The 27,357-nt window shown below is 34.1% G+C and overlaps 2 protein-coding genes across 8 annotated transcripts in view; one reads left to right on the top strand and one right to left on the bottom strand.

Annotated features, from left to right (window-relative positions):
• Window positions 1–6,953: 6,953 nt before the first annotated feature.
• LOC125074211 lies at window positions 6,954–13,239 on the top strand. 5 transcript variants are annotated; one of them, XM_047685473.1, is made up of 11 exons: window positions 6,954–7,127; window positions 7,624–7,707; window positions 8,094–8,140; window positions 8,722–8,846; window positions 10,047–10,147; window positions 10,727–10,839; window positions 10,989–11,050; window positions 11,574–11,739; window positions 12,409–12,516; window positions 12,683–12,728; window positions 13,065–13,239. In XM_047685473.1, exons 2-11 carry the CDS (start codon window positions 7,635–7,637, stop codon window positions 13,214–13,216), a joined length of 993 nt encoding a protein of 330 aa, XP_047541429.1. In that variant the 5' UTR covers window positions 6,954–7,127; window positions 7,624–7,634; the 3' UTR covers window positions 13,217–13,239. The 5 variants fall into 5 exon arrangements, with proteins under 5 accessions (XP_047541429.1, XP_047541425.1, XP_047541430.1 ...); XM_047685469.1 differs by having other exon boundaries at window positions 6,954–7,123; XM_047685474.1 differs by having other exon boundaries at window positions 6,954–7,123; window positions 13,083–13,239.
• A 1,450-nt stretch (window positions 13,240–14,689) lies between these two features.
• The window catches only part of LOC125074261 (transcription factor CP2-like protein 1), a 49,100-nt gene continuing 36,432 nt past the window's right edge, over window positions 14,690–27,357 (bottom strand). For all 3 annotated transcript variants that reach the window (XM_047685546.1, XM_047685545.1, XM_047685547.1), the window contains 7 exons: window positions 21,328–21,389; window positions 19,844–19,889; window positions 19,302–19,392; window positions 18,562–18,677; window positions 18,060–18,134; window positions 17,741–17,870; window positions 14,690–17,470 (listed from right to left, as the gene is read on the bottom strand). In XM_047685546.1, the coding sequence (XP_047541502.1) occupies window positions 17,324–17,470; window positions 17,741–17,870; window positions 18,060–18,134; window positions 18,562–18,677; window positions 19,302–19,392; window positions 19,844–19,889; window positions 21,328–21,389 (667 nt within the window). In that variant the 3' untranslated portion in view covers window positions 14,690–17,323. The remainder of the gene's footprint in view (window positions 17,471–17,740; window positions 17,871–18,059; window positions 18,135–18,561; window positions 18,678–19,301; window positions 19,393–19,843; window positions 19,890–21,327; window positions 21,390–27,357) is intronic.

Consider the following 27,357-nt stretch of genomic DNA (forward strand, 5'->3'; position numbering starts at 1 on the left):
CTTCCATTTGAAGTGTTTTTATACTCTGTAATTATTACTTGGAATTATAATACACTGCCTTTGCTCACATGGGAAAATAAGCAAAAAATATAGGTGAAATAAGTGAGTTGGTAATGTTGTAAGATACTTTAAATAAGGTTAACAATTTTATCAAAAACATCCTTATTAAAATACTAGCGAAATCCAATGGACGGATCCGATGGATCTTCTCATGTTTTAATGAATATTGTAAGAATCATTCGTCTAAACAGAAACTGTGGTAATAATATGAATTATTGTTCATAATTTCGGGTTTTAGTTTAATTATAAAACAAATAGCTAATCTAACATGATTATAAACTTATATATAGAATAAAATTAATAAACATAAATAGAATATAGAAACTATTTAAGTTTTTTTGCGAATTTGTGGAACAAAATGCTTCGTTAACACCTTTTCAACTAGAATCATTACAAACTAACGGTCCTTACAATTTTACAGAGAGATTGGTATCTACCACTGGCGGGCATTCAGGCGGAAAGCCAAGGGGCTCAAGCCCCCATAATCATCTGAGTATTCTCGTGACAAATCTTAAAGTAAAGTTTATAACTATTACTAACAGTATTTAAAACGGGATATTTACCATGTTTTTTATTTTTATTTGTTGGAGCTCGATATTTCGACATTATCTACGAATGTATTGTTCACGAGTTCAGTTTCATTCGTAGATAATGTCGAAATATCGAGCTCCAACAAATAAAAATAAAAAACATGGTAAATATCCCGTTTTAAATACTGTTAGTAATAAAAATAACCATGTTAATTTAAAATCTTTATAACTATTATCCCTACATAAAGCAAAATGAAAGGTTTTGTAGTTCCTTAGTGTTTTATTTGCTACACACGTCAAGTCAAGCCCCTACAAAACGACAACCCTGTAGCGTGGATCAAAAACAGATGTGCTGCATTAATTTTTATATAAAATGCTGATTGAATGATTTATACTTAATTAAAACTAGAATCGTAAGAGCCGAGCACGGTTCCGGGTGCGTGAACAAGACTGTTTCGAAGTCTAATTTGTTATATTGACGTCAGATGAAACAATTCTAGAAGATTTTTACTTCTGTTAATAAGCGCGTATCAATTTCGAGCTGAATTTCGTACATCTTCCTATCAAACGACTAAAATTATAAACACCAGCCCGTAAATGTCCCACTGCTGGGATAAAGGCCTCCTCCCCCTTTTGAGGAGAAGGTTTTGAGCATATTCCACCACGCTGCTCCAATGCGGGTTGGCGGAATACACATGTGGCTGAATTTCGTTGAAATTAGACACATGCAGGTTTCCTCACGATGTTTTCCTTCACCGCCGAGCACGAGATGAATAATAAACACAAATTAAGCACATGAAATTTCAGTGGTGCCTGCCTGGGTTTGGACCCGAAATCATCGGTTAAGATGCACGCGTTCTAACCACTGGGCCATCTCGGCGACAATGACAATCAATGACAATAAAATCTAGATAGACAATTTAACTACTTTTTAGTATTATTATATATTTCTAACATATATAATAATTGCTTAAATTAAAACGAATATAGAATTACATCATCGAAATGACAACACGTAGGCAAGTCGCCTATGTATATCAAAACACTTTGTATAAAACCTTAAAATGCTCTTACTAATTAAAACCTTTGTTAACCATTTAAAGAAAAGGTGAGCCTCCAATAGAATTGGATAAAATAGTAGACTACCAAGAAGAACTATTTCTTCCCAAGAATTTAATAGCACATATTCTAATAATGATAATTTGATAATATGAAACTAGCTGAACTTGCGGCTTTATCCTTTCGAAATTTATAAAACTTAAACTTCCAACCCCCGTTTTACCCCATTAGGGGTAAAATTTCGTAAAATTCTATTATTTGTGGATGTCTACACGTAATAAGGAACCTACCTGCCAAATTTGTAGGTGTTATAGTTTCTGATATTTCGTGATTTTATATACATATATAGATAGATTACAATTATTTTATCCTGCCTGAATATATAAATAATACTAACTTCAACCTGTTTTTAAATTATCTATTTAATTTTCTTTAAAAAAAAACGAAGGCAATCCATAGAACTACTATTGATTTTTCACAATACGAACACGCTCTACAATACGAGAGACCAACAGTTTTATTGACAGCAAAACAATTATAGTCACTAAACGCCATCGTTTTAGTTATCAACATGAGTGAACATTAGATTATATTATAAGTTCTTGGTGGTAGCACTTTGTGCTAGCTCTCTTAGTACTCAGTAATGTTGTGTTCCGGTTTAGTGGGCCAGTGTAACTACAGGCACAAGGGACATAACATCTGTTGGTTTTGTAAGGAATAATTAATATATCATAAAGCGCCATTGTCTATGGGCGGTAGTGACGACTTAGCATCAGGAGGCGCATTTGCATTGGGTCCCATGTTATTAAAAAGTTTTATTATAAAATAACTATGAAAATGATATTTAATTTAATAACGAAACAATATTTCTTATTCTACTCCATATATTTGTTTGTGTTCTTTAAATAAGTAATTAATGAACCACATTATATCGATGTTTTACATCAGCTTTTCGCCCTGTGACAGACGAACTTTTTAATTTTGTAGTATATAGTGTAGTATTAATAAATATATAAAAAAAAACAAAATAAATAAATAAATAATAATAATAATTAATATCGAACCTTTTTAAAATTAGTGTAACTCCGTGACATATCAATTATTTTTAATCTATGTAGTTTGTTTTGTTGATAAATACAAATAAGTAATTTTAAACATTTTTCGCTCTCCGAGAACATAATTATGAAAATTTGTATATATTACCATAAAGCTTTAAATTTGATATTGTAAGTACACTTTTCAATATTATTTTTTTACTTTTACAGATCATTTAATTTGTGCTTTATAAATAAATAACACTACGTAACCATTATAAACTTTACAATCAAAACGGTCGTCCGAAATGTCTCCCAGCGCAAGCGTTTGCGTCACGCTCCTTACAAATATAAATAGGGACGCCCGTCATATATAATAAAGATAGTATATATTTATATACGTCTACTTTCCTTTTTTATGTTAGTACACTGTGTAGATCTTATTCCATGTACGATTTTCATCCGCTTAAATTTTAATTTGGGTTAGGGCTTTGGGTTTGTCAGTCAGGGTAGGTATCACCCTCTCAACATATACTCTACCGCCAAACAGAAATACTCAGTAGTGATGTGTTTTGGGTAACTGGTTTGAGGGGGCAATACTAGTGATGTGATCCGGTTAACTGGTTTGAGGGGTGAGAGAAAAACAAATAATTCCAAGCTTAAAAGCTGATCCGGCTTTTTCTCGTTTTCTCTGTACGATAGAGTCAAAAATAAATTGTTGTATTAGTTTATCATATGAACATTAATTTAGTATTCGTGACAAGATATTTGTACCTTAAGCGGTCCCTCAATAACAGCACTTACCCGTAATATAACAATCTATTCCAACCATAAGAGGAAAAAAGGCAACTAAACACTGTTACAGTACAGGTGAATGCTCCCGCTGAAGACCTTTTAGGTAAACTATACCGATTACTAAATATTGCGCTTAAACCTGCTCTCCTTATGCGGAGAATTTTTACCACCTCGCCGCTCAAATACGGCTGAAATTGGTTTCCCCACCATGTTTTCGAGCACGAATTGAATTATAAACACAAATTAATACAAAAAAATCCGAGTTAAGATCTCCGTATTTGTACTCGTGAACATTTGTTAAAATCACGTGTTGCAATGGACGATATCGCTTTAATACCGTACTCAAAATACAAAATAAAAGAAGAATCTCGACCATCTTTGAAATACAACTCCTCAGAATAAATGCATTTTAATGTAAAACGTCGGCTAGGACGTTGATAGAGCTCAATATTCTTGTCATCCATCGTCATTATTAATATGATGACCGTAATAAGTAGACTAACTTCGCTAGCACCATAATTAAAACCTTATACTATACACGTTAAGGAATAAAATTGCCTGTATGCTTGTTTATAAATCTACCACGTGATGACGTCACTGTTACGTGCACCGTGCCAGTGGAACATGTACCGTTATTTTGTGTAACATTGTTCAGAATTAGAATGTTTTGTTTTATTTTAAATAGTAAACAAATAAACGCAATATTTGTCTTTGCGTTAATCGAAAATAGTAAATTTTATCAAAGATTGTAATCTATCGATATTATTGTAAAATATAATACCTAGTTATTAACATTAAAGTATTTATCGTGGAATTCTAAATCCAAAGCATTATTATTGGTTAGACAATTGAATTTCGATGAAATACTAAAATATTCGTTAAAAATAAATGTAGAGACAATAGAAAGTATATACAATTTTGTATAATAGAGACAATAATAAGTATATACCTATCGTGAAAAAGTCTTAGCAGCGAGCAACAAACTTGCAATCTCAAAAAACACGATGAACGAGACGGAAAATATTTTTAGCTAAGTAGGTACTTTCTTAGTGCTGACTTTGACCGAGATTATGAGCGTAGCGATCCAATGAGCATCGCAGGCCTGAATCGCGCTTTAAGAGTTTTTTGTATCGTTGCTATAAATATATAAAACTGTCTGAAGCATTCGGGGAGTCCCATGCTACTCGGGATACCGGTCTTTGCGGAGGGCCGGCTTAAGCCTCCGCGGGTCTGAATATGTCCCTTATCTTTAAGACGTCATATTGTATGGACTTCAAAGTAATGAAAAGAAGGTGATAAAAAAAATAATAAACAATTCTTAATAATGAAAAATCGAGAATTCTTCTCACTGACACCGATGTAGCAGCTTAGACTTCCTTTTGTAGAACTTTTTAAGTTTTCAAAATTGGATCCATGTTTCCAAATAACAAAGTTACATAGTATTTTTAAATACATATAGTATCTAAATGTTATTTCCAATTTGTCTTCAACTGAAATTCGTATCTTGTAGAGTCAACACAAAACTAGAATAAAGAATTTCGATATTTTATGTAATAAAAATAAATGAAATTCAGACGTAGGAAATATTTGGACACAAGGAATCAACTACATACCGTGTGTACTATTACTGATTTTGTAATTACCAATTTAATTATAGGTAGGTATAATTTTTTTTTAAATGAACTCTTGCCTTTGAGATAAATTACAAAACGTTAATATTTACATTTTAAAGCCAATAATAATATATAATACATTAATAAAATTGACACATGAAATAAAATTAATAGTAGAAACTTAATTAATTAAATAATAATTTATCATCACTCGATTTAACTTCAGTAATAAATTAACACGAAAATGTTAAATAAGTATTATTTGTTGAAATTAATAAAACTATAAAATATAGAGTCATTTTGCAATTCATCAAAAATTTTTGTTTTGTATAATATTCATTGTAGAGACATAAGTAATTGTTTAAATTCAACAAAATAATTTAACCGCGATACCTTTTGTAAAGCGCTATTAAGCTGTTTATTTTGATAATATGTACTAATAATTCTTTTAATCAAACTATAATGTCAATCGGAACTGTTAATAACTAATATAGGTACACCGACAAGTGACTATTAAATCAAAGTTGGTAATAGTCCCACATCAAGGATGAGACCCCATGAGCCGTTGATGAAGAAGGTCATGCAGGTCCACCTTGCTATTCAAATGCAGGCTGGTCAACCCACGGAGCACGAGATGAATAATAAACACAAATTAAACACGTGAATATTCTACGCACGTGCTTGTCTGGATTTGTAATCGCAATCTATTTATAGACTCTAAATAATTAATTATTTAATATTCATTAAAATTAATTGTAGAGATGAAAAATATTTGCTTGAATTCACCGAATTAAAATAATACTTTAAGCTCTAAGACATCTTTTGCTTCTTAATTTTAAATTACTATCGAATATAATATTTTTATATCGCTTAATAAATATTATTAACAAAAATTATAATTATATTTAAATCCAATATAAATGAAAATATGCTTAAACAAATAAAACGTTAATTAAAAATTTGAATATATAGAGATTTTTTTTATAAAAGAAAGCAAAAGAAGGTCGAATCAGCTACTAGCGTGTGGATGAGACCAGAGCCTCTCTTTATCATTTTCTTGACATATTTGACATTAGTTTACCATATATGATTGCTTTATTACGCTTCAACATATCTGATGGCGGGGAAGTAGACCGGCTCCCTGCCTTCACCGGCTCACTTAGTAGCTACGGACCCCCCGATGTACTAGCTTGAGAACCATATTATATACGTATCGATGGTAAAAACTTCGATAGCGCGTTTTAGGAATTTGTCTGTCTCAAGTAAATTGGCTCTACAAATATATATCAAATGTTAAGATATTCATTTAGGATAGTAAAGAAACGTTTTTTATGTGTTTATTTAGTGAATTTAAAGTCATATTAAGCAGATAATTCGTTTTTTCATTCGTTTTAATTTTATATAGGATTTGTATGGGAGCAAAAGAGATAGCGATGTCAGTCGCTCAAATATATTGATTCAGGCTATTTATGTTCTGACTCTATGTTGGCTCTACGTTGAGTCATTGATCTTTAAAAAGAAACAGAAATAGGAGTTCGTATGTGTAAGAGAGATGTAAAATTAGGGTGACATTCTAGATTCTATGAATCATTGACGATAATTTGCTTATCAATTACTATTTAACTTACAAAAAGAGGCAGCAATTTTTTGTATCACATAATTACAAATTAAATACAAGTAAGGACTTACTTAAAGTTTTGGAATTTAAGTAAAATTATTTACTGGAAAAATACCACATATTTTTTTACCATTTTATTGTAAAATTGAAAATAAATTGTAATAAGTTTTATGTTTTATTGAAAAATAAAACATGTTTTTCCTAATGGCAACATTACTCGGAACGAATAGCAAATTATCTTTACTTTGCTACGGTGCTACCTTATTATGAGGAATGAAACGCTAAGCTAAAATGGCGTAATGTCTTAATATTTATAACGTGAATGTTGTGTTAGTGGAGAAAATAGAAAGACTACAAAGTAGCATATTGTGCTATTTGTTTATTAACAAGTTAAATCAATTGTTGCCATCAAAAGTGAGTTTCAATTGTTGCAATAATAATAAAATTATGTAGACATTATAGAAACACCGAAAATCGTAGTGTTGCAAGAAATTCTTTCGCTATGTGACGTTTTATTTACATATAATTTTCAAAATATAATATTTACATACATTAAGGGGAAGTTCTTTAAAAATAATTTGCAATATGCTTAATTCGAATTCAAATTACAGTGATGTATCAAATATGAGATTTCACAAATGCGCCTTTTATTTGTACGTATTTTCGAGGTACAGTGGGCACATATAATATTCCTATAGAAATGTACTATAGATTCTTAAATATACTGTAATAACTCTTGTTTACGTTTCTTTTAATTGTAATTATTGTTAAAAAGTAATGCGTAATTAAATGGCAAATGTTGTGAACAAAGATTGTTGTTTATACAAAACTTTTAAATAATTACCTATAAAGATAGTATAGAATAGATAACTTATGTCTAACTTCGTGCTAAGATGTAACTTTTCGTCTTCTAGAATCAAAAATCATGGCCGATGACGAACAGGATGTGGCTCGAACAGAAACTGCAACTAGAATGCTGACCGCTGAATATAAAGATGGTGAGAAGCTTAGTTGTAGCTTAGTATTTGTAAATCGGCAGTTACAGTCCCATGTCTAAAAGCACACAATTGTGGCTGGTTATGTTTCCGGATTGAACACCGCACCTATGTTAGCGTGCACATATGCACTATAAGCTCATTAATTGCTTGATATTTATGAGAAGTATCAAGTGCAGTTAGTGAGCTCTTGTAAATATGACTAAAATCTTATAATTAATTTGACTGTGGTATTTTATGCGGGCTCATTGCGGTGGCTAGTACTCAGCAACCAATTCTATGCAATTTGCGGTATCTGTTTTGTAATAGTATTGATTCTATTTGGTATTATTGATTGTATTATAAATAAATGTTTCGAAGATGTTCAATTATTGTTGTCTATGTTACAGGTCAGTTGGAGATAGTTGAAATGACTCCGTATCAAAAGGGGCATAAAGTAAGATATATTAGTTTTATTTTTTATTTACTTGGTGGTAGAGTTTGGGTAAGCCCATCTGGGTAGGTAGTGCTGATTCATCAGATATTCTACTGCTATATATATCCGTGTTGAATGCTAAGTAAGACAGTGTCACTCAAGGCACAAGGGATATAAAATCTTAATTCCCAAGGTTCATCCAATCTCTGTCAAAATTGCAAAATTTAGTACCTTTTTTTGATGGGTTCAGGATCAGGCAACTAGGTCTACTGGTAAAACTGTCCCTGAGCATGGGTATTAAGGTCCAAATCGCCAGACCATCTTGTGAAGTGAAAAGTTCTACTTAGCAGAACAACATCTATAGACTGCTTTTTATGTACTGCCTCACAGTACTCACATTTATACCTTTATTTTTTTTGTAATACATGCTACTTGTCCTGAGTAAAATATTAAACATTGATATTTATGAACAAACATACAAAAAAAAACATGTATTTTTGTTAGGAGCTTTTACACTGTACAACTTACTAAAGTTTCATCACGATCAATAAACGATTTAGGACGTCCTGGTCGACACTGATGAGTATCTACATTGGTTACAGGTGGGAGGCATTAGTCACGTGATAGCGGAGGGATCAGAGAGCAGTAACGAAGGCCTGAAATATATGCAAGTGTTGGACGCTGACAAGAATGTTGTAGTTGATTTACTTAACTTAACATTGGTTAGGTTAGTATTCACTATATTTATCTATATCCTATTCCAGCCGCAGGAGAAGTATAGATAGTAAAGACAGATAAGCATTAGCAGCCTGTAAATTTCCCACTGCTGGGCTAAAGGCCTCCTCTCCCTTTGAGGAGAAGGTTTGGAGCATATTCCACCACGCTGCTCCGATGCGGGTTGGTGAAATACACATGTGGCAGAATTTCGTTGAAATTAGACACACGCAGGTTTCCTCACGATGTTTTCCTTCACCGCCGAGCACGAGATGAATTATAAACACAAATTAAGAACATGAAAATTCAGTGGTGCTTGCCTGGGTTGAACCCGAAATCATCGGTTGAGATGCACGCGTTCTAACCACTGGGCCATCTCGACTCTACAGACAGATAAACAATGTTGATATTGAACATCTAGTCATATGTTACAGTGTTGAATTAAATCTACCATCAGAACATAGATTCTATCGAAGCACCAGCAAGTAACTCGGACACTCTTTTCTACTATTTTAATAATAGAGTATGTCAATAAAGTACAATTAAATTAAGTTAGTAAAGTGATTTTTATCATTAATATAATCTTGTATTTAGTTTTACATGAGATTTGAATTTTATATAAGGAAGGATGTGTTAACTTTGTGAAGTCGGAAACTAGGTGTAATTATTTTTTTATTTTCTTTTAAAATTAAAAAAAAAAAGACTAACATACATAAAATGAAATAGGTCACATTATACAATTAATGAGACCAATAAACATATACTAAGAGAAATCTTAAACAATTATGAATAAAGTTAAACATAATTAAACGAAATAAAATTAAAAAAATAAACAAAATAAAAGGCATTAATGGCTGCATTGGTTAATTAATTACCTATTAAAATAATTATAATTATTAGTTTATTAGTTTATTATTAGTTTATTATTAGTTTATTATTAGTCTACCTTATCTTCTTGTGGTTATACAATGATTGTCACATCATTGTTGAATCTTGTATGGTTTAAAATGAATAAAGAAATATTAATCATGAATTATTGCTGCACACTCATGCCAATCGAGGAATCTACCGTATAGATAAAAAAAAAATCTCTTTGTGGTAAAAAGCCCATTAATTCAGTATGATTACAGAGTACGAAACATCGAGCTAAAACTCATGTGGTCGGAATAGTCAGCTAGTTAAATTATATGTTGAATTTAATTATATCCCCCAGATGTGAAGATGGGCAGGAGGCTTACCGACTGGTGAGCAATGACACAGAGAGTGGTGACGATACAACCGTCACCTGTGTTCTTTCAAATGAAGATTGTGAAGGTGAGTCAAGTTTATGGTAGTTCTCACTGCAGTCCTACTTCACTCGTTATGATAAATATCAATTATTAATTTATCAATTTGTTTTTAAGGTCGTCCATTAAATTTGTTACATTACATTAGTGGTGAATTCAAGGGGGAGGGATGTGGGTTGGGTCTAAGGAGACTCGAGACCCTCTTAAAAGCATCTGCGTTATTCCACAACAAATCTTAACTGAACTTGGCAATTATTATTATAAATAATTTGTTTAAACAGTGTTTATTTTGCTAAAACGGCCAATGGATTACATATTACTTTTAAACAAACCTAAAATAGGAACACACGAATACTTTAAATGTATTCTGTATGAAAATGTAAAAGAAAGTTTTTAAAATTACAGTAGTATAATATAAGAAAAGAGATAATGGATGCATGGGTGCGTTCATGTCTATGTGTGTGTGGGGGTATATTGTTATGGTGGATGGTTACAGAATGATGAGCTAAAATGCCATCTAGAGGCAAGTGACAATATATAGTATAAAAACCTTAAACTTTCTTAAACCTACATCCGTTTATACAAATGAGATTATTAATTGTTTCAGAACAAGAGAATCAAGAATCATATGTGGTACTGGAAGGAGAACAAGGACCGGTGGTTTTCTTGCAGTCCTCGTTGCCGCAGACAAATCAGACGATCAAAGTAGAGACGAAGGAGGTCTGCTATATTGATTATTTATTTTATAGAATATATTTCATACAAATCAATTTGTGGTCGACACTGGCTTGTGATGCTTGCTGGTACCACATGTACCACGCTGCATCTTCTAGACAATCTTGTAAAGAAAAATAAAAATTTGATTGCAGCAAGAACTAAAACTGACACCCGCAGAGATACTAGAAAGAGCAAAGGCACTGCAGAAAGCTAAGTAAGTTTTTTTTTGTTTATGTATAGGATTTTAATTTTAATTTAAGTTATTATTTAACTGAATAAATTTCCCAGTCATAAAGTTATTTAAAAACTCATGAATCCTAATCGAGGTTTATGGGTTTAAACTGAGGCTGAATTAAATTTTGTACTATTATAAAGGCCCATTAAGTGCAATAAAAAATAAATACAACAAGATTTCCATGTGAAAAGATACTTATTAGGAAATTAAATACTGGCACTAATTAATTAATTATTGTGATCTTTTATTTATGACGACCTCCATGGTCGAGTAGTGTGTACACCAGTTTCATGGGTACGCTACTCTGAGGTCCCGGATTCGATTCCCGGCCGAGTCGATGTAGAAAAAGTTCATTAGTTTTCAATGTTGTCTTGGGTCTGGGTGTTTGTGGTACCGTCGTTACTTCTGATTTTCCTTAACACAAGTGTTTTAGCTACTTACTTTGGGATCAGAGTAGTGTGTGTGATGTTGTCCAATATTTATTATTATTATTATTTTCCAGAGCCCTTATGTCTGTGCAGTCAACCAAAGATCGCAGTCGAAAGCGTAAAAACGAACTGCCCCCCCCACACGAGCTGCTGGCTTCGCCGCAGTTCAAACTGTTCCTGTATTCTTGCAAGCTCTGCAGTTTTAAATGCAACGCTATCAAAGAACTTACAGCTCATAAGGTGAACGATTGTTTTATTAGGTATTCATTGCCAATTTCATTGTTGTAGAATTGGTGGCGCATAGGTGATATAAGAAATTGTTAATATTTCTTACTGCGCCTTTGTCTATGGGCGGTGGTGACCACTTACCATCAGGTGGCTCATATGCACGTCCGCCAACCAATGCCATAAAAAAAAAGTTATTGTTCTGTGCAAGTCTTTTTTGGTAGTTTAAATGGGTCTCCTGATTCTTGATGGCATTTTACAAAATTGTAACGAATTAACATAGAGTTGCTTTTGAAAAAAGTTACTGGCTGATTAGTGAGCGGCGTTGTATGTATAAGATAAAATTAAAAACCTTAAATAAAATTAAAGTACATGAAACGGTTCTGACAAACTCCAATTTTAACTGAACTTATGTATGCTGTTTAATGTTTAGAGGTTTCATCATATCGGCGCCAAATGTACGTGATGACTTGCAGTGTACAATGAAAGTAAATTTAAAAAAAAGAATCTGGTGTCATAGGTTTCTAAATTCCTAAAAAAACTTTTGAATGCGAAGTTTCGCGGAAGACTAGTATTAATAAAGTCGCCTAATGTAATAACGTTACTATCATTGATTTAATCAAGATATGTATTTTGTTATGGAACACGAGTGGTGATGAATAATTCGTGGTGTCGTTTGTTCAGGCGGCGGAGCACAGCGGCAGCACCAGCAAGTGGCGCGGGGGGGGGCGCGCCGCCGCCAGCTCGCTGCAGTGCGCGCGCTGCCCCTACCGCGGCGCCACGCACACGCAGGTACGCACCCCTACCACCAGCGCCACCATCACCACCACCACCACCACCACCACCACCACCACAAATAACAATTCTGGATAATTTAGTCAAAAAGTAGTTTAGTTTTATATAAGTTATCATATCTACATTTGATGTTAATTTATATTTTATGATTTGTCCGTTGCAGTTGATGAAGCACGTCAAAGAAAAGCACCTCGAAAGCGTCACGACGAGTAAGTCATACTTGTATTTTTTTTTTTTTTGTGTATATAGTCTAACCCCTCATAGAGGTGGCACCGGCCACGTGTGGCTCGACTGAGGTTTTCTCAAGGGAATAAAGTGAAATCTGCCCCACGCATACCTCCCGGGTGGGATCCACATGTGGCAAATTTTCATTTAATTTAGACAACCGCAGGTTTCCACATATTTACCTTCACTGTCGAGCACGAGATGAATCATAAACACAAATCAAGCACATGTATATTCAGTGATTCATGTCTGGGTTCGAACCCGCAATCATGTAGACAGTAGTTCCGAGCGTCGAGCACGTAAGCAATGTCATGTTCCAGCGGAGGGCCGCGGCGCAGGTCGGCTGCTGCTGGAGAGCGACGAGGTGCGCGCGGCGGACGTGCTCGTGTGCGGCGCGTGCGGGTTCGAGTCCGCCGCGCGCGACGTGTTCCGCCGACACATCGAGCGCGAGCACGGCGTCACGCCCTGCTAGACAATAAACGACGCTACCACCCGCAACTGCCTCTTATTTCTATCCGATTAAATAATGCCTGAAAACATTCAGTCAGAACTGCTACATTCAAAGTAATAGAAAGATATACCAAATAAACGATCATGTCTGTGGAGATTTGATGCTTTTCTTAAGAAATAGTAGCTAATAAATCTCGTCACAAAAAATTAAGAATACTAAACTTTATTAATTATGACTACAACGCCACCTGCCTAACCTATCCAGTTTTTGTTATTTGGTCCTAAAAATACTTGTGGCCCATTAACATTAACTGTTCGTTTTACGTATTTCATGGGATTTACTAATAGCTGATATATAATGCACTACAATCTGTATAATTCTTTACTTCTGAGCTAAAATCGGTTCTTGATTAATGTAACTTTATTAATTACTCATATCCACTCTACTTTTAAAGTTCCAATAACAACTTCGTCAACATTCAACACGCAATTTCTCCGCGAAAGTGCTACATAGTGAATATCATTGATTGTATTTAATTCTACTCTTGTGATTAGAATTAACTCCAGACAAATCATTGTTAGGTACGTAGCAGCAGCGCCATCTAAGGGATTCTAACGATTCTTTGAACTATGAGACACCAACGACTAATTATTTATATGTTGTTGAATATCGGTTGAAGAAAAAAAGGGAATATTGCATTTCATAAATCACAACAGGAAAATGTTCCGCTATGTACTTTTGTGTATTTATTTAAGTAACAATACTTAAACGTGGCCATCAATCTCTAATCCAAAATAATAGTATAAAAATGATGATGGCGGTGACCAAAGACAGTAGACTATTTTCGATGACTAAGTTAGTTTATAGTTGGAGGGTAGAGATAACACTAATTATATAACTATAATTTATCATATTAACAAGAACCTGTAGGCTATTTGATTTTTAATTAGTTTATCTGCATTTATTAGATTGGATGAATTAAATTGACTTTATATTAATTAAATCCACGAAACACGCTGTTGAATTAAAAATAAACTAACAAAAAGCGATGTTTACGAAACGTATCTTTTGGTATTCTATTTAAGATATAAAATAATTTGTCAGATATATATTCTTTTTACTGCCATCGTACAAATAGTTAACCATCTGTAATTATTATCAATCCGCCGTGCAGCTAAATACAGCGCCATAATTTTTTTTTCCGAGCAATCAAAACGTCCTGGACGCTTGTGTACTTTGAAAATATCTCTTGTGAAAACTGAATTGTCTAACCGAGCATTTTAATTACTATTTATTTTCGTTTTTTACTGTAACTTTGATTTAATTATTCGAGAAAACTTTGTACTCTAAATGTCAAAAATTATATTTATAAGCAGTTATACAAAATCGTTGAGATCAAAATTATTTCTGGTTGTGTAAAAAAAAAGAGTTTGTAGTTTTTTTTTTTACGAATTCAAGTGAATTTTAAATGAAACACACTTTTTGATAACTTCAATACATTTATTAACTAAGAAATACGACACGTCTATCGTAACAAAGCGATCCATGCACTAATTATATATCCTTATATATTGTATAAAACCTAAAAAAATATATTTAATACTCCACAATGCAACGAGCGCTATACGTGCGGCGACGCGTGTCAAGGCACCTCCGGCGTCCGTTCCAGTACCTTAATCTAATCTCTACAACGTCCAGTTGACGTTATATCGATTATAATTCCACTATTAATAAACTAAAATGAATCAAATTCAATATAACCTTATATTTAATAACATTTCAATTCCTGTTTTAAACAACAAATAACAAATGAGTATAGCTGCCTTATATATAATGTCAATATAACATAACATTGCACTAAAATATAAACTATTCTTTTATCGATACTGATGTTGATGAAGACAGAGAATTTTCTTTAGCAACTGAAGTAAATATCTTTAACGTATATTTATAAATATTGTACGCTTTAACTATCGTATCGTAGTACGACACAATTTAAATGTAGAATCGATAAATTAAAAAAAAAAAAACATCAATCGTCAATTTGGCGAATGACATTACAAATTATTACGTTTGCGTAAAGATCATTTTCGCATAAGAAATAAATAAACTTTGATGATTTAAAGTTTACGCACTTAATTCTGATGTGATCGATTTAACTAATTTTGCCGACGCTACATCTAAGCTGTGTCGTACTGTACGCAGCTAACTATACATACATAAAACAGCCGAATTGGAGCGAAAACTTCTAATTCAATACAAAAAAAGTAGCGAGATTATTACTCTCTCTACATGACTCTTTCCGTTTACAAATAACCAATGTCAACCCAAAATTAAATTTCTATAAAGAAAAAAACAACAATGTTTTGATACTTGCAGATTTCACAGCGTATACGACCGTTCCAAATTGGTCCCTGATAATTATAAAACTGTATATCTATATCATTAAATCTACTTTTTTCTCCACGATGCTCTCTACTATTTAGATAGTAAAATAGTTCCATTACATTAATCTAAGATCCGGTTACGCGCTACGTCGCACAGTCAACGTACATATTTTGAAAACTCTTCGCTTACACGAGCGTTCAAGCGTACAGGCTGGTTTGCTCAAAGAAACGCAAAGCATTGCGCGTGCAACCGGACACTATTCGCTATACAATGCCCAATCTATATTGAATCTAAAGTTAAACTAAGAAATACGATTCGAAATTTAAACATAACCTAGATAAGTTTCAAATGTTTACTGCATTATAATTTAAGGTCATAATGAAGTAAAGAAACCCATAACAAACCACAAAAAAAAGTATAAACAAACTTATTTTAATACAATTATTAATAACGTTAATATGATGAGGTGAAATAGTTAGTGCACACACGCACACACACACGTCAACCACACGACTTAATATTTATAGTATAATAATCATCTTGGCTCGATTTTTATATACGTCAATAGAGCCTCTTACTTGGTGTAGTGCGTTCTCGTGTTGACATTATTTGATCGAACACGCGAATATATGTAATTAGATTTGCCTCATTCGCACAAGTATAAGCAAATAACGCAAATCACAAGAACGTGACGTCGTGAAGTCAAAAATTAGGCATATATTTGCGGTACCGACAACATTCGTTTATTTTTATTGTAGTACTCTGAAATATGCGATATTTATACGCGAATACAAAAAGTATTTAATTTAATTATTGTTGCGCAAACACGCTGATCCAAAGAAGTGTAACCATAACAATTCTACTCAGAATAGTCAGTCTTGTCAAAATGTCAAACTTCCCTCGACAAGAAAAGTTAAATTGACTTTAAGACACTATGAGTTGGGACTGTCTATAACGAGCGCGTCCTTTTAAGACTTTTTAAGACTTTCGGTCCTGAAATTGCATCACACTATTCAACCCACACAAAAAAATCCGTCTAAAAATATTAACATTACTCCAGTAATTTCAAACCTTGTGGTAAATTCAAGCCCCTGTTATTTAATCATTGTAATGGTATATTCCAGATTTACACCACAATATCAACATAGTAAGTTTGCAATTGACTGTCTGTCAGTCTATGTTGATATTATTTTATAACGATAACTCTTTATTAAAACAAATGGACCTGTTATAAAATACCATAGCTCAAAATATGGTAGTCTTATCAAAATTTTCAAGTCTTTATTGTAGTACAACATCCCGGACAAGAAATACTCGGGCCCTTAGAAAGAACGACATCAGTATTAAATACCCTGGACTGTCTTTGATAACATTGTTATATAGGATGTCTAAGTATTAATTTCTAGTATAATTTACTCGTTTAAGGCACTTTTTAATAGCATCTTCTTCCTTATAATCACAATTAGTTAAGACACATTTGTCAAACTATATACTTAAGATATTGTATCATTAGCATTTTCACTACAATCTTTGCCTCTAACTGAAAAAGCAGCATCTTGATGTTGTTTCTCGATAGTCGCTGGCTCTCGTTGAAAGTTGCCAGCTACATTACTCTCCTTTCGTGTATCAATGGCGTCGTTGTAATATGCCAGTCATGTAATCATCGTAGATATCATATAGTTATTTATCATCGACTCCGTTGTCGGTTGCCAGTCCCGTCAGTCGGCGATCGGTTCGATGTCAGTTGCCAGTCGGGCTGAGCAGCAGGGCATTGTCCTCGATCCTCTCCAAGCGGTACGTGGAATTGTCAGGCAGGTGCCGGACCAGCTCGTCGGTGAGACGGACTCGAGCATTGTTGGGTCCCGACACGAGAACGGTCTCGCATTCCTGGAAAATATATGAATGAGAATTACTTTTAACTTACAGTTTAATGATATATATGGGTGGTCATCAGGTGGTGAGCGGTCCAAATGGTATAAACAATTGTACTGTAAAATATGTAAACCATTCTTTGTTATCTAAGATGTTCAGTCGTAAACTTATAATTACAGTACAAAAATAGAAATGATTATTTTTCACAGATAAATGGCTGAAGAGTCGCTGGTTTATACAAATGTGTTTGCACAGAGGTGTACACGATAGCGAGGCGAGACGTACCTGTGCGTGCGGCAGCAGCGCGCGCAGCTTGTGCAGCAGGTCGTGCGCGCGCGCGGCGTGCAGGTAGAGCGCGCTGTGCACGCCGCCCCCCCCCGCGCACACGTACAGCGTCAGGCGCGGCTCGATGCGTCTGGGGAGCGACACGTACGTCACGTACCATGGTATATATCAAGATATCTTATTCATTATAGACCATTTTCCTCGAAAAGAGGAACGATTTGCCCAGTAGTGGGACATTAACGGGCTATCACTATTTTTACTTAATTTTTTATAGTATCATTTAAGCCGTTTACGGAAGACAAATGATAACAAAACTCACTTGGCGTGCAGTGCGTTAAACAGACGGATGCCATCAGCGAGTCCGCATATCTGGATAATGTCGTCTCGGGAAAGTCTGAAAAAGACGTTTCATTAGTTCAATATCAAGTGTTATAGTTGCGTACTTAATTTACTATGAGAACTAGTTACAGACTCACTGATTCTTATTTGACTTTACATATTGCTATTGTTTCTTAACCACATCGTTTCTCAACTATTTTTAAACAGCATAAAAATATATGTGCATAATCTTGTTTTAAACCTCCATTTCACCAACAGCAGGTGAAGCAGTATGCCTGGCAGTAATATGGAGCTTGCTAAAATACCGTAAGTCTGCCGATCACTGGCTCTCAGTCTAATGGTTTATGGCGGATTGGCGATGTAAGGAATGTTTAAAATTTCTCACAGCGTCAGTACATGGACGTAGATGACCACTTATCGTCGCCTACTAATATTCTAAAAAGAATATTCCAGCATGCGTTCCGGTGGATCGTAGGTGTTACCTCAGCAGGTCGGCGCCGGAGAAGTTGGCGAAGGTGGCGACGTGCGCCGCGAACCGGTTGCGCGCGAGCCACGACGCCGTCTCCGCCGACGACGCCTCCTTCGACAGCCCGTAGTGCTGGGGGGGGGGGGCACGTTAGTAAATAAACAAACTCGACCTTGAATTGAAATGACACCGTTGGGGTTAGATCTATTATAAAAATAGAGTTTTTGACATCGACATAGTTATTTATCGGAATTTAAAATTAAAGTGGATATACGTGGTATTTGAGTGGAATACTGTTTTGCTATACATAAAGATATATATATCCATTATGAACTTATAGTACTGTTCTATATAGCAGAGCTATTAGCAAGTCGCGTGGTATATGTAAACCTAAGTCTCTTATACTCCTAGTACTGGAATTGTCATTAAAATTTTCTTATCTTGATGCAATTTTCGATCTTAAATCTAGAGTGAGAAGATTGATTCTTATAATAAATTTGAATCGAAAATCGAAAAAAAATCTCGAATAGATAATATGTTTAATACATTTTATTATTGTTACATTTTTAAAAACAAGTTGTATCGAAATATCACCGCCCACATGATTATATCTCATGTCCTATTGGCGTAGAATATATTGCTATCTTGTTCAGATGTTTGTGTTCAGAAGGAGATAGCACACATTTCACACTTCTTTTTTGTGAACGACAAAATCGACAGCGCTTTCTGTTACATAAGAAATAATTGTATAAGTACCTTGTCGGGATCCTCTGCCGGCTGCGGCAGGTCAGGCAGGATGGCGCCCGGCGAGTGGCACGGCGGGCTGGTCACCTTAACGTCTCCGCCGCTGCGCACGCACAAATTATTATAGCATGTTGCCTCGATAGTAAATCATATACTCGCTAGCTAGGATGTTTTTTTGATGTCGCCGTAGCAAATTTTGGTTTCGGCCACCCAACAACGCAGGGCATACTATTGCTCTTACTGAAGATCTTTCGATTGAAAAACCAATGACATTTTATCAACCCGACCTGGGGTTTGAACTCGGGACCTCGGGATTTTTATACCTAGCCACGAGACCAAAGAGGTAGTGAAATATTTTCCTACTCCATGTATGGATACAAATTGTAATGCGTGGGTAAAACCGCCAGCACAAATATAATCCAATTAAGCTTAAAACTTGTATTCGTAGCGGGGACGACTACAGTCTAAGAGGTCAGGATCGCTTCTGCGACTTTTGACATCTCTGAGCGGCCCTCACTACATTAAAACTACAATTAAATTCAAATTATACTCACTCTTGACAATAAAGTGGTTTCATTTGATTGGGTGAAGCAAGAATTGCTGAAACAGAAAAACAATCTATATTATATTTGAACAATTTATATATATTATGTTGTCTTAGATAAATCCGTTAAAAACTAGTTTTATTTCAATTATATACGAGGTTTGTTCAAGAGGAAAGGTGAATTTTGATTTTTTTTGAAAAGTATTTATTTATTCATCATTATCCATTTTGTCACCTTCAAAGTAATCCCCCTCAGATATACAGCACTTATGCCAGCGCTTCTTCCAATCCTCGAAGCACTTCTGAAATGCGTTTTTCGGTATGGCCATTAGCTCGTTCTTCGATTCCGACTTTGTCTCATCAATAGTAGCAAAACGCTTTCATTTAATTGTTCTCTTCAGTTTTGGGAATAGAAAAAAGTTGCAGGGAGCCAAACCTGGTGAATAAGGTAGTTGAGGCATGATTATGGTATTGTTTTTGGCCAAATAATCACGAACAAGCAATGAAGTGTGAGCTGGTGCATTATTGTGATGCAGAATCCATGATTTCTTTTTCCATAATTCCGATCGTTTGAGCCGAATTGCTTCACGTAAACGTTGCATAACTTCCTTGTAGTACTCCTTATTAACCGTACAACCTGTTTCCAAAACCATTATCTTCACTGTTTCGATGGTTTCTTCATTTATTGACGTGGTTGCAACTCCCGGACGCTCATCGTCTTCAGCATCTTCTCGGCCTTCTGTAAAGCGGTTGTACCACTTATAAACACTTTTTTGTGACAAAGTAGACTCTCCAAATGCCACAGTCAACATTTTCAGTGCGTTGGAGCACTTTATTCCGTTTTTAACGCAAAATTTAATACAGATTCTTTGATCCATTTTTTTTCAAAATTAAGAAATCGAAGAACACACAAAAACACTACTAACCTTTTCAGTTGTCAAAAACAAACCACTAATCCAAAATGGCTGATAATGTCAACATTTAAGAAACATATGTGTACCAACATAATAAAAAGAAAAAAACGATGATCGAGTGTACACTGCCCGAGACAATTAAAAATTCACCTTTTCTTTTGAACAAACCTCGTATATTAGACGTCTTCTGGTATATTTCGTATCTTTTTCTCGAATTTCAAATCCTATTATGGTAGCCTATAGTCTAGATTAACGGGCTATCTAACACTGGCAGAATTATCCGAATCGTACCAGTAGTTCCTGAGATTAGTGCATTCAAACAAACAAACTCATTGTCTTCACATTAACAGTATAGTGTCCACTGACAGGAGGGCGGGTTCTCATTTTGCCCAGAGGATCGGATTCAATGGGGAAATACTGCTAGTATTCTTGCCACCACTCCACACGGTCATGATTTATACAGCAACTACTTTTAATTAATATTTGCATATATTTAAGGACTTAATGTTAATAATTCTTATTTAAATAAATACTAGTTGTATATCTAATATAGTATTTTATTAAATAGTATATTACTTACAAGGCTGTGTTAAAACTGGCTTGTTGGCCAATATAGGACTTGCAATAGACTTTGGGGCGACGCTGGAACAAAAATATTTGTTTAATATTATATATACACCTAACATATCTCTTAAGATTCTTTCAATTAATTTAAGTTTAAAGTAATAAAATTTTTTTTTTACTTAATAAAATAAAATAAAAGTGTGTTAAATACAGTGCAATTTTTAGCATTAGCAGCTTGTAAATTTTCCCACTGCTGGGCTAAAGGCCTCCTCTCCCTTTGGTTTGGAGCATATTCCACCACGCTGCTCCAATGCGGGTTGGCGGAATACACATGTGACAGAATTTCGTTGAAATTAGACACATGCAGGTTTCCTCACGATGATTTCCTTCGCCGCCAAGCGCAAGATGAATTATAAACACAAATTAAGCACATAAAAATTCAGTGGTGCCTGCCTGGGTTTGAACCCGAAATCATCGGTTACGATGCACGCGTTCTAACCATTGGGCCATCTCGGCTCCACAGTGTAATAATTTTATGCAATTGTTAATTTATTAAAATTGATTTTAAATTTTGTTATTATGTATTTATCTCTAGTACTATAATTATTCCTTACTGTAATATTATGTAATTAATAGTATTATAAATGCTACATGTACGATTGTAACTGATACATGTATGACTTTTTCTTTTGTTTACTTTATTTATATTTAATTTTGTTAACAAGTGTATTGTTAGTGTGCTTTAAATTAATCAATAAGCCATATAAATAATATGTTATGAATTTTTGTTTATTTGATTTAAAAATTGTGTGGATTATATAGGACTGTGAAAATACTTTAATATTTAAAAAAAAAAACTTAAATCATCAAAAATTAACATAATTTAATATCAAAACTATTTTTTTTTATATGTAATCGGTAGATGTACTGTCCATCTAATGGTGAATCGTCACCATCAGCCATAGAGATCACCGTAAGAAACCTCATCATCGGTGATGCCGCCAAACTTGGTAACTAAGATGTTATATCCCTTGTGCCTTTAGTTAGATTGAAACTCTCAAATTTAAACATGGAACCACAATCCAGTCATTCTGTTTAGGTATGAAATAAGCGGTTGTATCTACCAAGACAGACTCAAAGCTCTATCAGCATATAAAAACACGCAGAAAAATTAAATTAAAGTAATTGAAACAAACACCACTTGATTGAATAAACATTTATCATATTATTGTAATATAGCCTTCTAAAAATAAAAACTTAAAAAAGTAGCTAAGTTAGTATTTAAGTCTTATTTATTAAAGACATTTCGCCCTTTCCTCAAGAAAGAACTTGTAGAAATTATCCTAAATTACTCATTGTTCTGAGTGTAAAATTCTCATAGAAGTTAAATCATTCTTAGCCGGTAGAGTGGATAATATAAAAACAGGGAAAGCCAAGTATCCTTCATCACGAGATTATGATTCCCGGTTATCGTATCAACTAGTATAATTATTCACTTGAGTCGATTCCGTTAATGTACTATTGATATGAGTATAGATTAGACGTTATGCTGTTATTATAATTATGCTTCCGAAGTAAAATCGACTAACATATTTTTAATACAAATTTTATATTTTTGTCTTACATATAAAAATAAGATTTATGAAATTTAATTGTCTCAAGTACATACATGTACAGTATTTATACATATAATGACCTATAAAATGTATATTATACAAAGTTTTTAGTGTATCATTTCCCGAAGGTAAAAATTTCCCATAGACGGATATATTTTTACTTTGAATAAGTTATGATAAAATGTAATAACGTATGTTGAATGAAATCTATAATGCACATGTTTTTAAACGATTGAAATATTTCCAATACGAGTACGGACATTTTACATACATTTACATACATACATTAGCAGCCCGTAAATGTCCCTCCCTTTGAGGAGAAGGTTTGGAGCATATTCCACCACGCTGCTCCAATGCGGGTTGGCGGAATACACATGTGGCTGAATTTCGTTGAAATTAGACACATGCAGGTTTCCTCACGATGTTTTCCTTCACCGCCGAGCACGAGATGAATTATAAACACAAATTAAGCACATGAAATTTCAGTGGTGCCTGCCTGGGTTTGAACCCGAAATCATCGGTTAAGATGCACGCGTTCTAACCACTGGGCCATCTCGGACATTTTACGTGCCTGAAATTATAGTCAGGAACCGTCACGTAAACACAACAACATTGATCCACCGATAAAACCAGTGTATACCAGTATAAATTATGCAACTCATTTCTCACGAAAGAAATTCCCCATTCTAAAAAACGATCAAAAACTCACTGGTGCGAAAGTGTAAATTATAAACTGCATTTAAATAAAAATAATTTAGTATTTACGTTAAACGTCGCCCGGGTCTGACTATAACGTTCGCCGCTCTCAATCTCCTGGCTAGTTCCCTGTACGTTTCAGGATCAGCGTCGATTTCCACCTCTGTCTTGAGGAGGGAAAACTTCATTCGCCACCCGTGGGCTTCAATGCCGTGGACCAGACGGGCTCTCAGCACAACCCCGCGCCCCACTTGCCGCGCACTCAGTCTCTGCTCGAGAACGAGCATAATACTCGTCAGCTATAGTCTTGTCTCGTTAGATTGAAGAAGATGAAAGCGCCGGATCCGATGCGGTAAGCCGCGCCACCGGCAACCACCATAGCTGGACCGCGTACCACCTCAACAACCATTGGGCACTCTTATAGAGATATCAAAGAACAGGTATATCTTGAACAGTCCTGACCACGATTCACTTCACTTGTCCAACATTATAATGTCCCTGTAACTTCTCGCGGCCGATCTTCGATTCGAAATGATAAATTAAAAATAACAGTTCTAACCGGGAAGTAAAACGGTATGAGATAACACCGGTTTAAAAGCGGTTAAAGAAATTCGGTTTTATCAACGGTAAATAATACAGCAAAATAGAAACAAAGGAGTACAAGGCGACTGAAGGAACGCAAGCGACTGAGTAGAATGGCCGCTGATTGGTCGCGAGTGAAGCGCGTTTCTCGATTGGATCATAACCGGTTCGAGTCGGTTTATGTGGGCCGCGGCCGGCTTGCGTTGGTGCATAGAGCAACGTCACGGTTATAGTGAGGCGACAAGCCGTCCCGTTTTTATCGATACGACATGAATTCATAATTGCATTAATGTCGAATGATTAATTTTTATTACGACAAAGTTCTTGATTGTTGTTTGTTTTTATTAATAAAATGGTATTTTTAGCTCAAAGCGCAGTTAATTACGGTTAGACATATCGGCAACGAACCGGATATAATAATGGCTCCTATGCAGTTTTGGCCAATTGTGTGTCAATTTGTTTCTAACTGCTACGATCCGGTTTCGCTATTAGATCGACTTTATCGCCTGTTTCCAGTCACCAACAGAATTATCTTACATCACTATAAATTGCGATAACAGTTTTACGAACGAAGACGCGACCTTAGACAACGTTTTCGTGTATTCGTAGCTCCTTCATTTTCTATTGTTTTATTTATTATTACGCAAATAATAACGTAATTGTTTTAACTAGAAATATAGATAGGTACTTTGTTGATTTGTTATCGTTGATTGCATGAAATTAACACGTGGAATTTTCAATTAAATCATCTTCGTATCAGGAGCATGCACTTAAAAGTACTTATTTAATTTATATTATATAACATTTATATACTAACTTCACTTGAATTGTTTCAATAACAGCTAATGTTTAATCTAGTGATTTTTATGTCAGGGACTCATTATAAATTTTTCCTAAACATTAATATAACGTAAGACAAATAATAATTTATTTTAACGGGGCTATAATTTACATATAAGAAAAAAAAATACATAAATATGTCAAAAAAATATTCAATTACATCGCTTGTTTAAAACGAACGAATATAAGGACAAAATAAAATTAATAAAGTTTCGCCATTTTCTAATTGGATAATAAATAGCATATGGCGTACAACGACACTTTACTTTTACTTTTACTGACTAGAAGAAATATTGAAGGGTCTGGTTCACTTATTAATATTTTAAGGAATCGTGTTTAGGTAACAGATATTTTAAGAATATTTAGTCTTTCGATAGTGGACGACGAAAACACTACTAGAATAAAAAGCATATATTTCATGTGTTAATACTGGATTGCAAGGTGAGCGTTTTCGACCTTTGCTTCATTTTCTGAACTTCCTGACCTATATTAATATTTTAAAATCACTTGAATCGTCGCGACAAGTACTAATTGCCAGACATGTGATTTCAGAAAAGTTTGAAACACAAGGCATGATTTGGTTTTCATTTCATTATTGGAGTTAATAAAGCCAGTTTTAGAATACATTTAAATAATTATCATCGGTTATTAGTATAACTTGCAAAGAATATTTTGATTTTATTAATTTAAATTATTTGCATTCGATATCAACGCTACGTAGCATTTTGTTTTGATTCGTTGAAGCAGCATTTTTAATTAGTGACGGTGCAAGTAAGTAATTTAACGACAGTTTATACGTTACAAATGATGTTCGTGCGTGTAATAAGGTTCGTTCGTTCTGATTAGGGTTACTACTGAACCTGTAACGTATGACTGTTAACTATCGTTACTGACATATTTACTTAAAAATATCTCAAAAATCATGCAATTATTAATTTTAACATAATCAATCAAAGCTTAACTTTAGATTTAAGCAAGTCAACGTTAATGATCTAGATTTCTTATTGTTACTATTATACTAATAGCAGTTATTGTTAGAAGTTACAACGCATTGGTATAAACTGTAATATTTCATAATCCTAACAACGTAAACGCTGATACCTATGACATTATTGATTGAGAGAACGACCTTCCGTGCCGTTTCATTTAATTTAGTTTAATTTTAGAAACAAATGTTCAGTCTACGAACACAAAAAATACATTATTTATTAACTTATAGTTTAACAATACGTTTAAAAATACGCTAAAAATATAAGTCATACAAAAAAGACTTAATAGACTTTTTAAATAATGTGTGTGTTCTTTCAAAAAGGGTTCTTGCAGTCAATCTTAGAGCACTGTGTTTGAAATTGATAGCTGTCTTTAGAATTATCAAAGCAATTATATATTAAATAATATATTCTATTAGAAAATTTCAGTGTTATTAATTAGCATCCCATTTAAAACGATACATTACAAATCAGAATGAATGTAATGCGAACTGCAATAATATAAATAAACTTGCATGTTAAGCAACGGGAAATGATAAGGCGTTGCGTAAATTGCAGCATCCTCAAAACGAAACCAACTTGAACAGGTTTGAATCTACTTCGGAAGTATGAGACGGCTATGCTAAATATAGCAAAGCGCAATTCGTAAACACGGCTACGTTATAAACATAAACGTTGAAACAGATGCAGTTGCATGTGCTTGCAAAGAGAACCAACTCTTTTAAATAATCCGGTAATTTTAAAATGCTAGATTATTAAAAATTTAACAAATTTTCAACTCAACACTCATGAATTATCTGCATCAATTAATACTTTGTATTGCTGTGTTCAAAGTGAGGAAATATATTTACAAATGAGATTTAACACCTTAAGTCCTATGGGTTGCGGCACATCGACCTGGTGGAAAATACTCCTCGTATTTAACAAATAGTCCTTGCAATGCGACTGTCTAGGGGCAAAGATTACTAGAATGTAATCACTTAATATAAACTCTAATTCATTTGATTGTATTGATATTATTGTAGGTCTGTGTTTATTACATGTTGAAGTTAAATATAATACTGGAAAAAGATGTGATACATATTATGGTAATACAAGCTAAAAATAAGTTCCATTCATATACAGTACATACGAATAGACATGCCAATTGAATAACAAGGGCTCAATTGAGCAACTGTATGTTAATTTAGGTTCACAGGGCTCATTCTATGCGAGTGATACGAGGCATGAACTTTTGTTCTATTTTTAAAACTCACAGTGTTGGTCTTAGAGTATCGACACTTTTAAACCGGTTTTTTTTCATAATATTTACGATTAATTATG

Source organism: Vanessa atalanta, chromosome 27 (assembly GCF_905147765.1).
Source record: "Vanessa atalanta chromosome 27, ilVanAtal1.2, whole genome shotgun sequence".
Classification (NCBI taxonomy): domain Eukaryota; kingdom Metazoa; phylum Arthropoda; class Insecta; order Lepidoptera; family Nymphalidae; genus Vanessa; species Vanessa atalanta.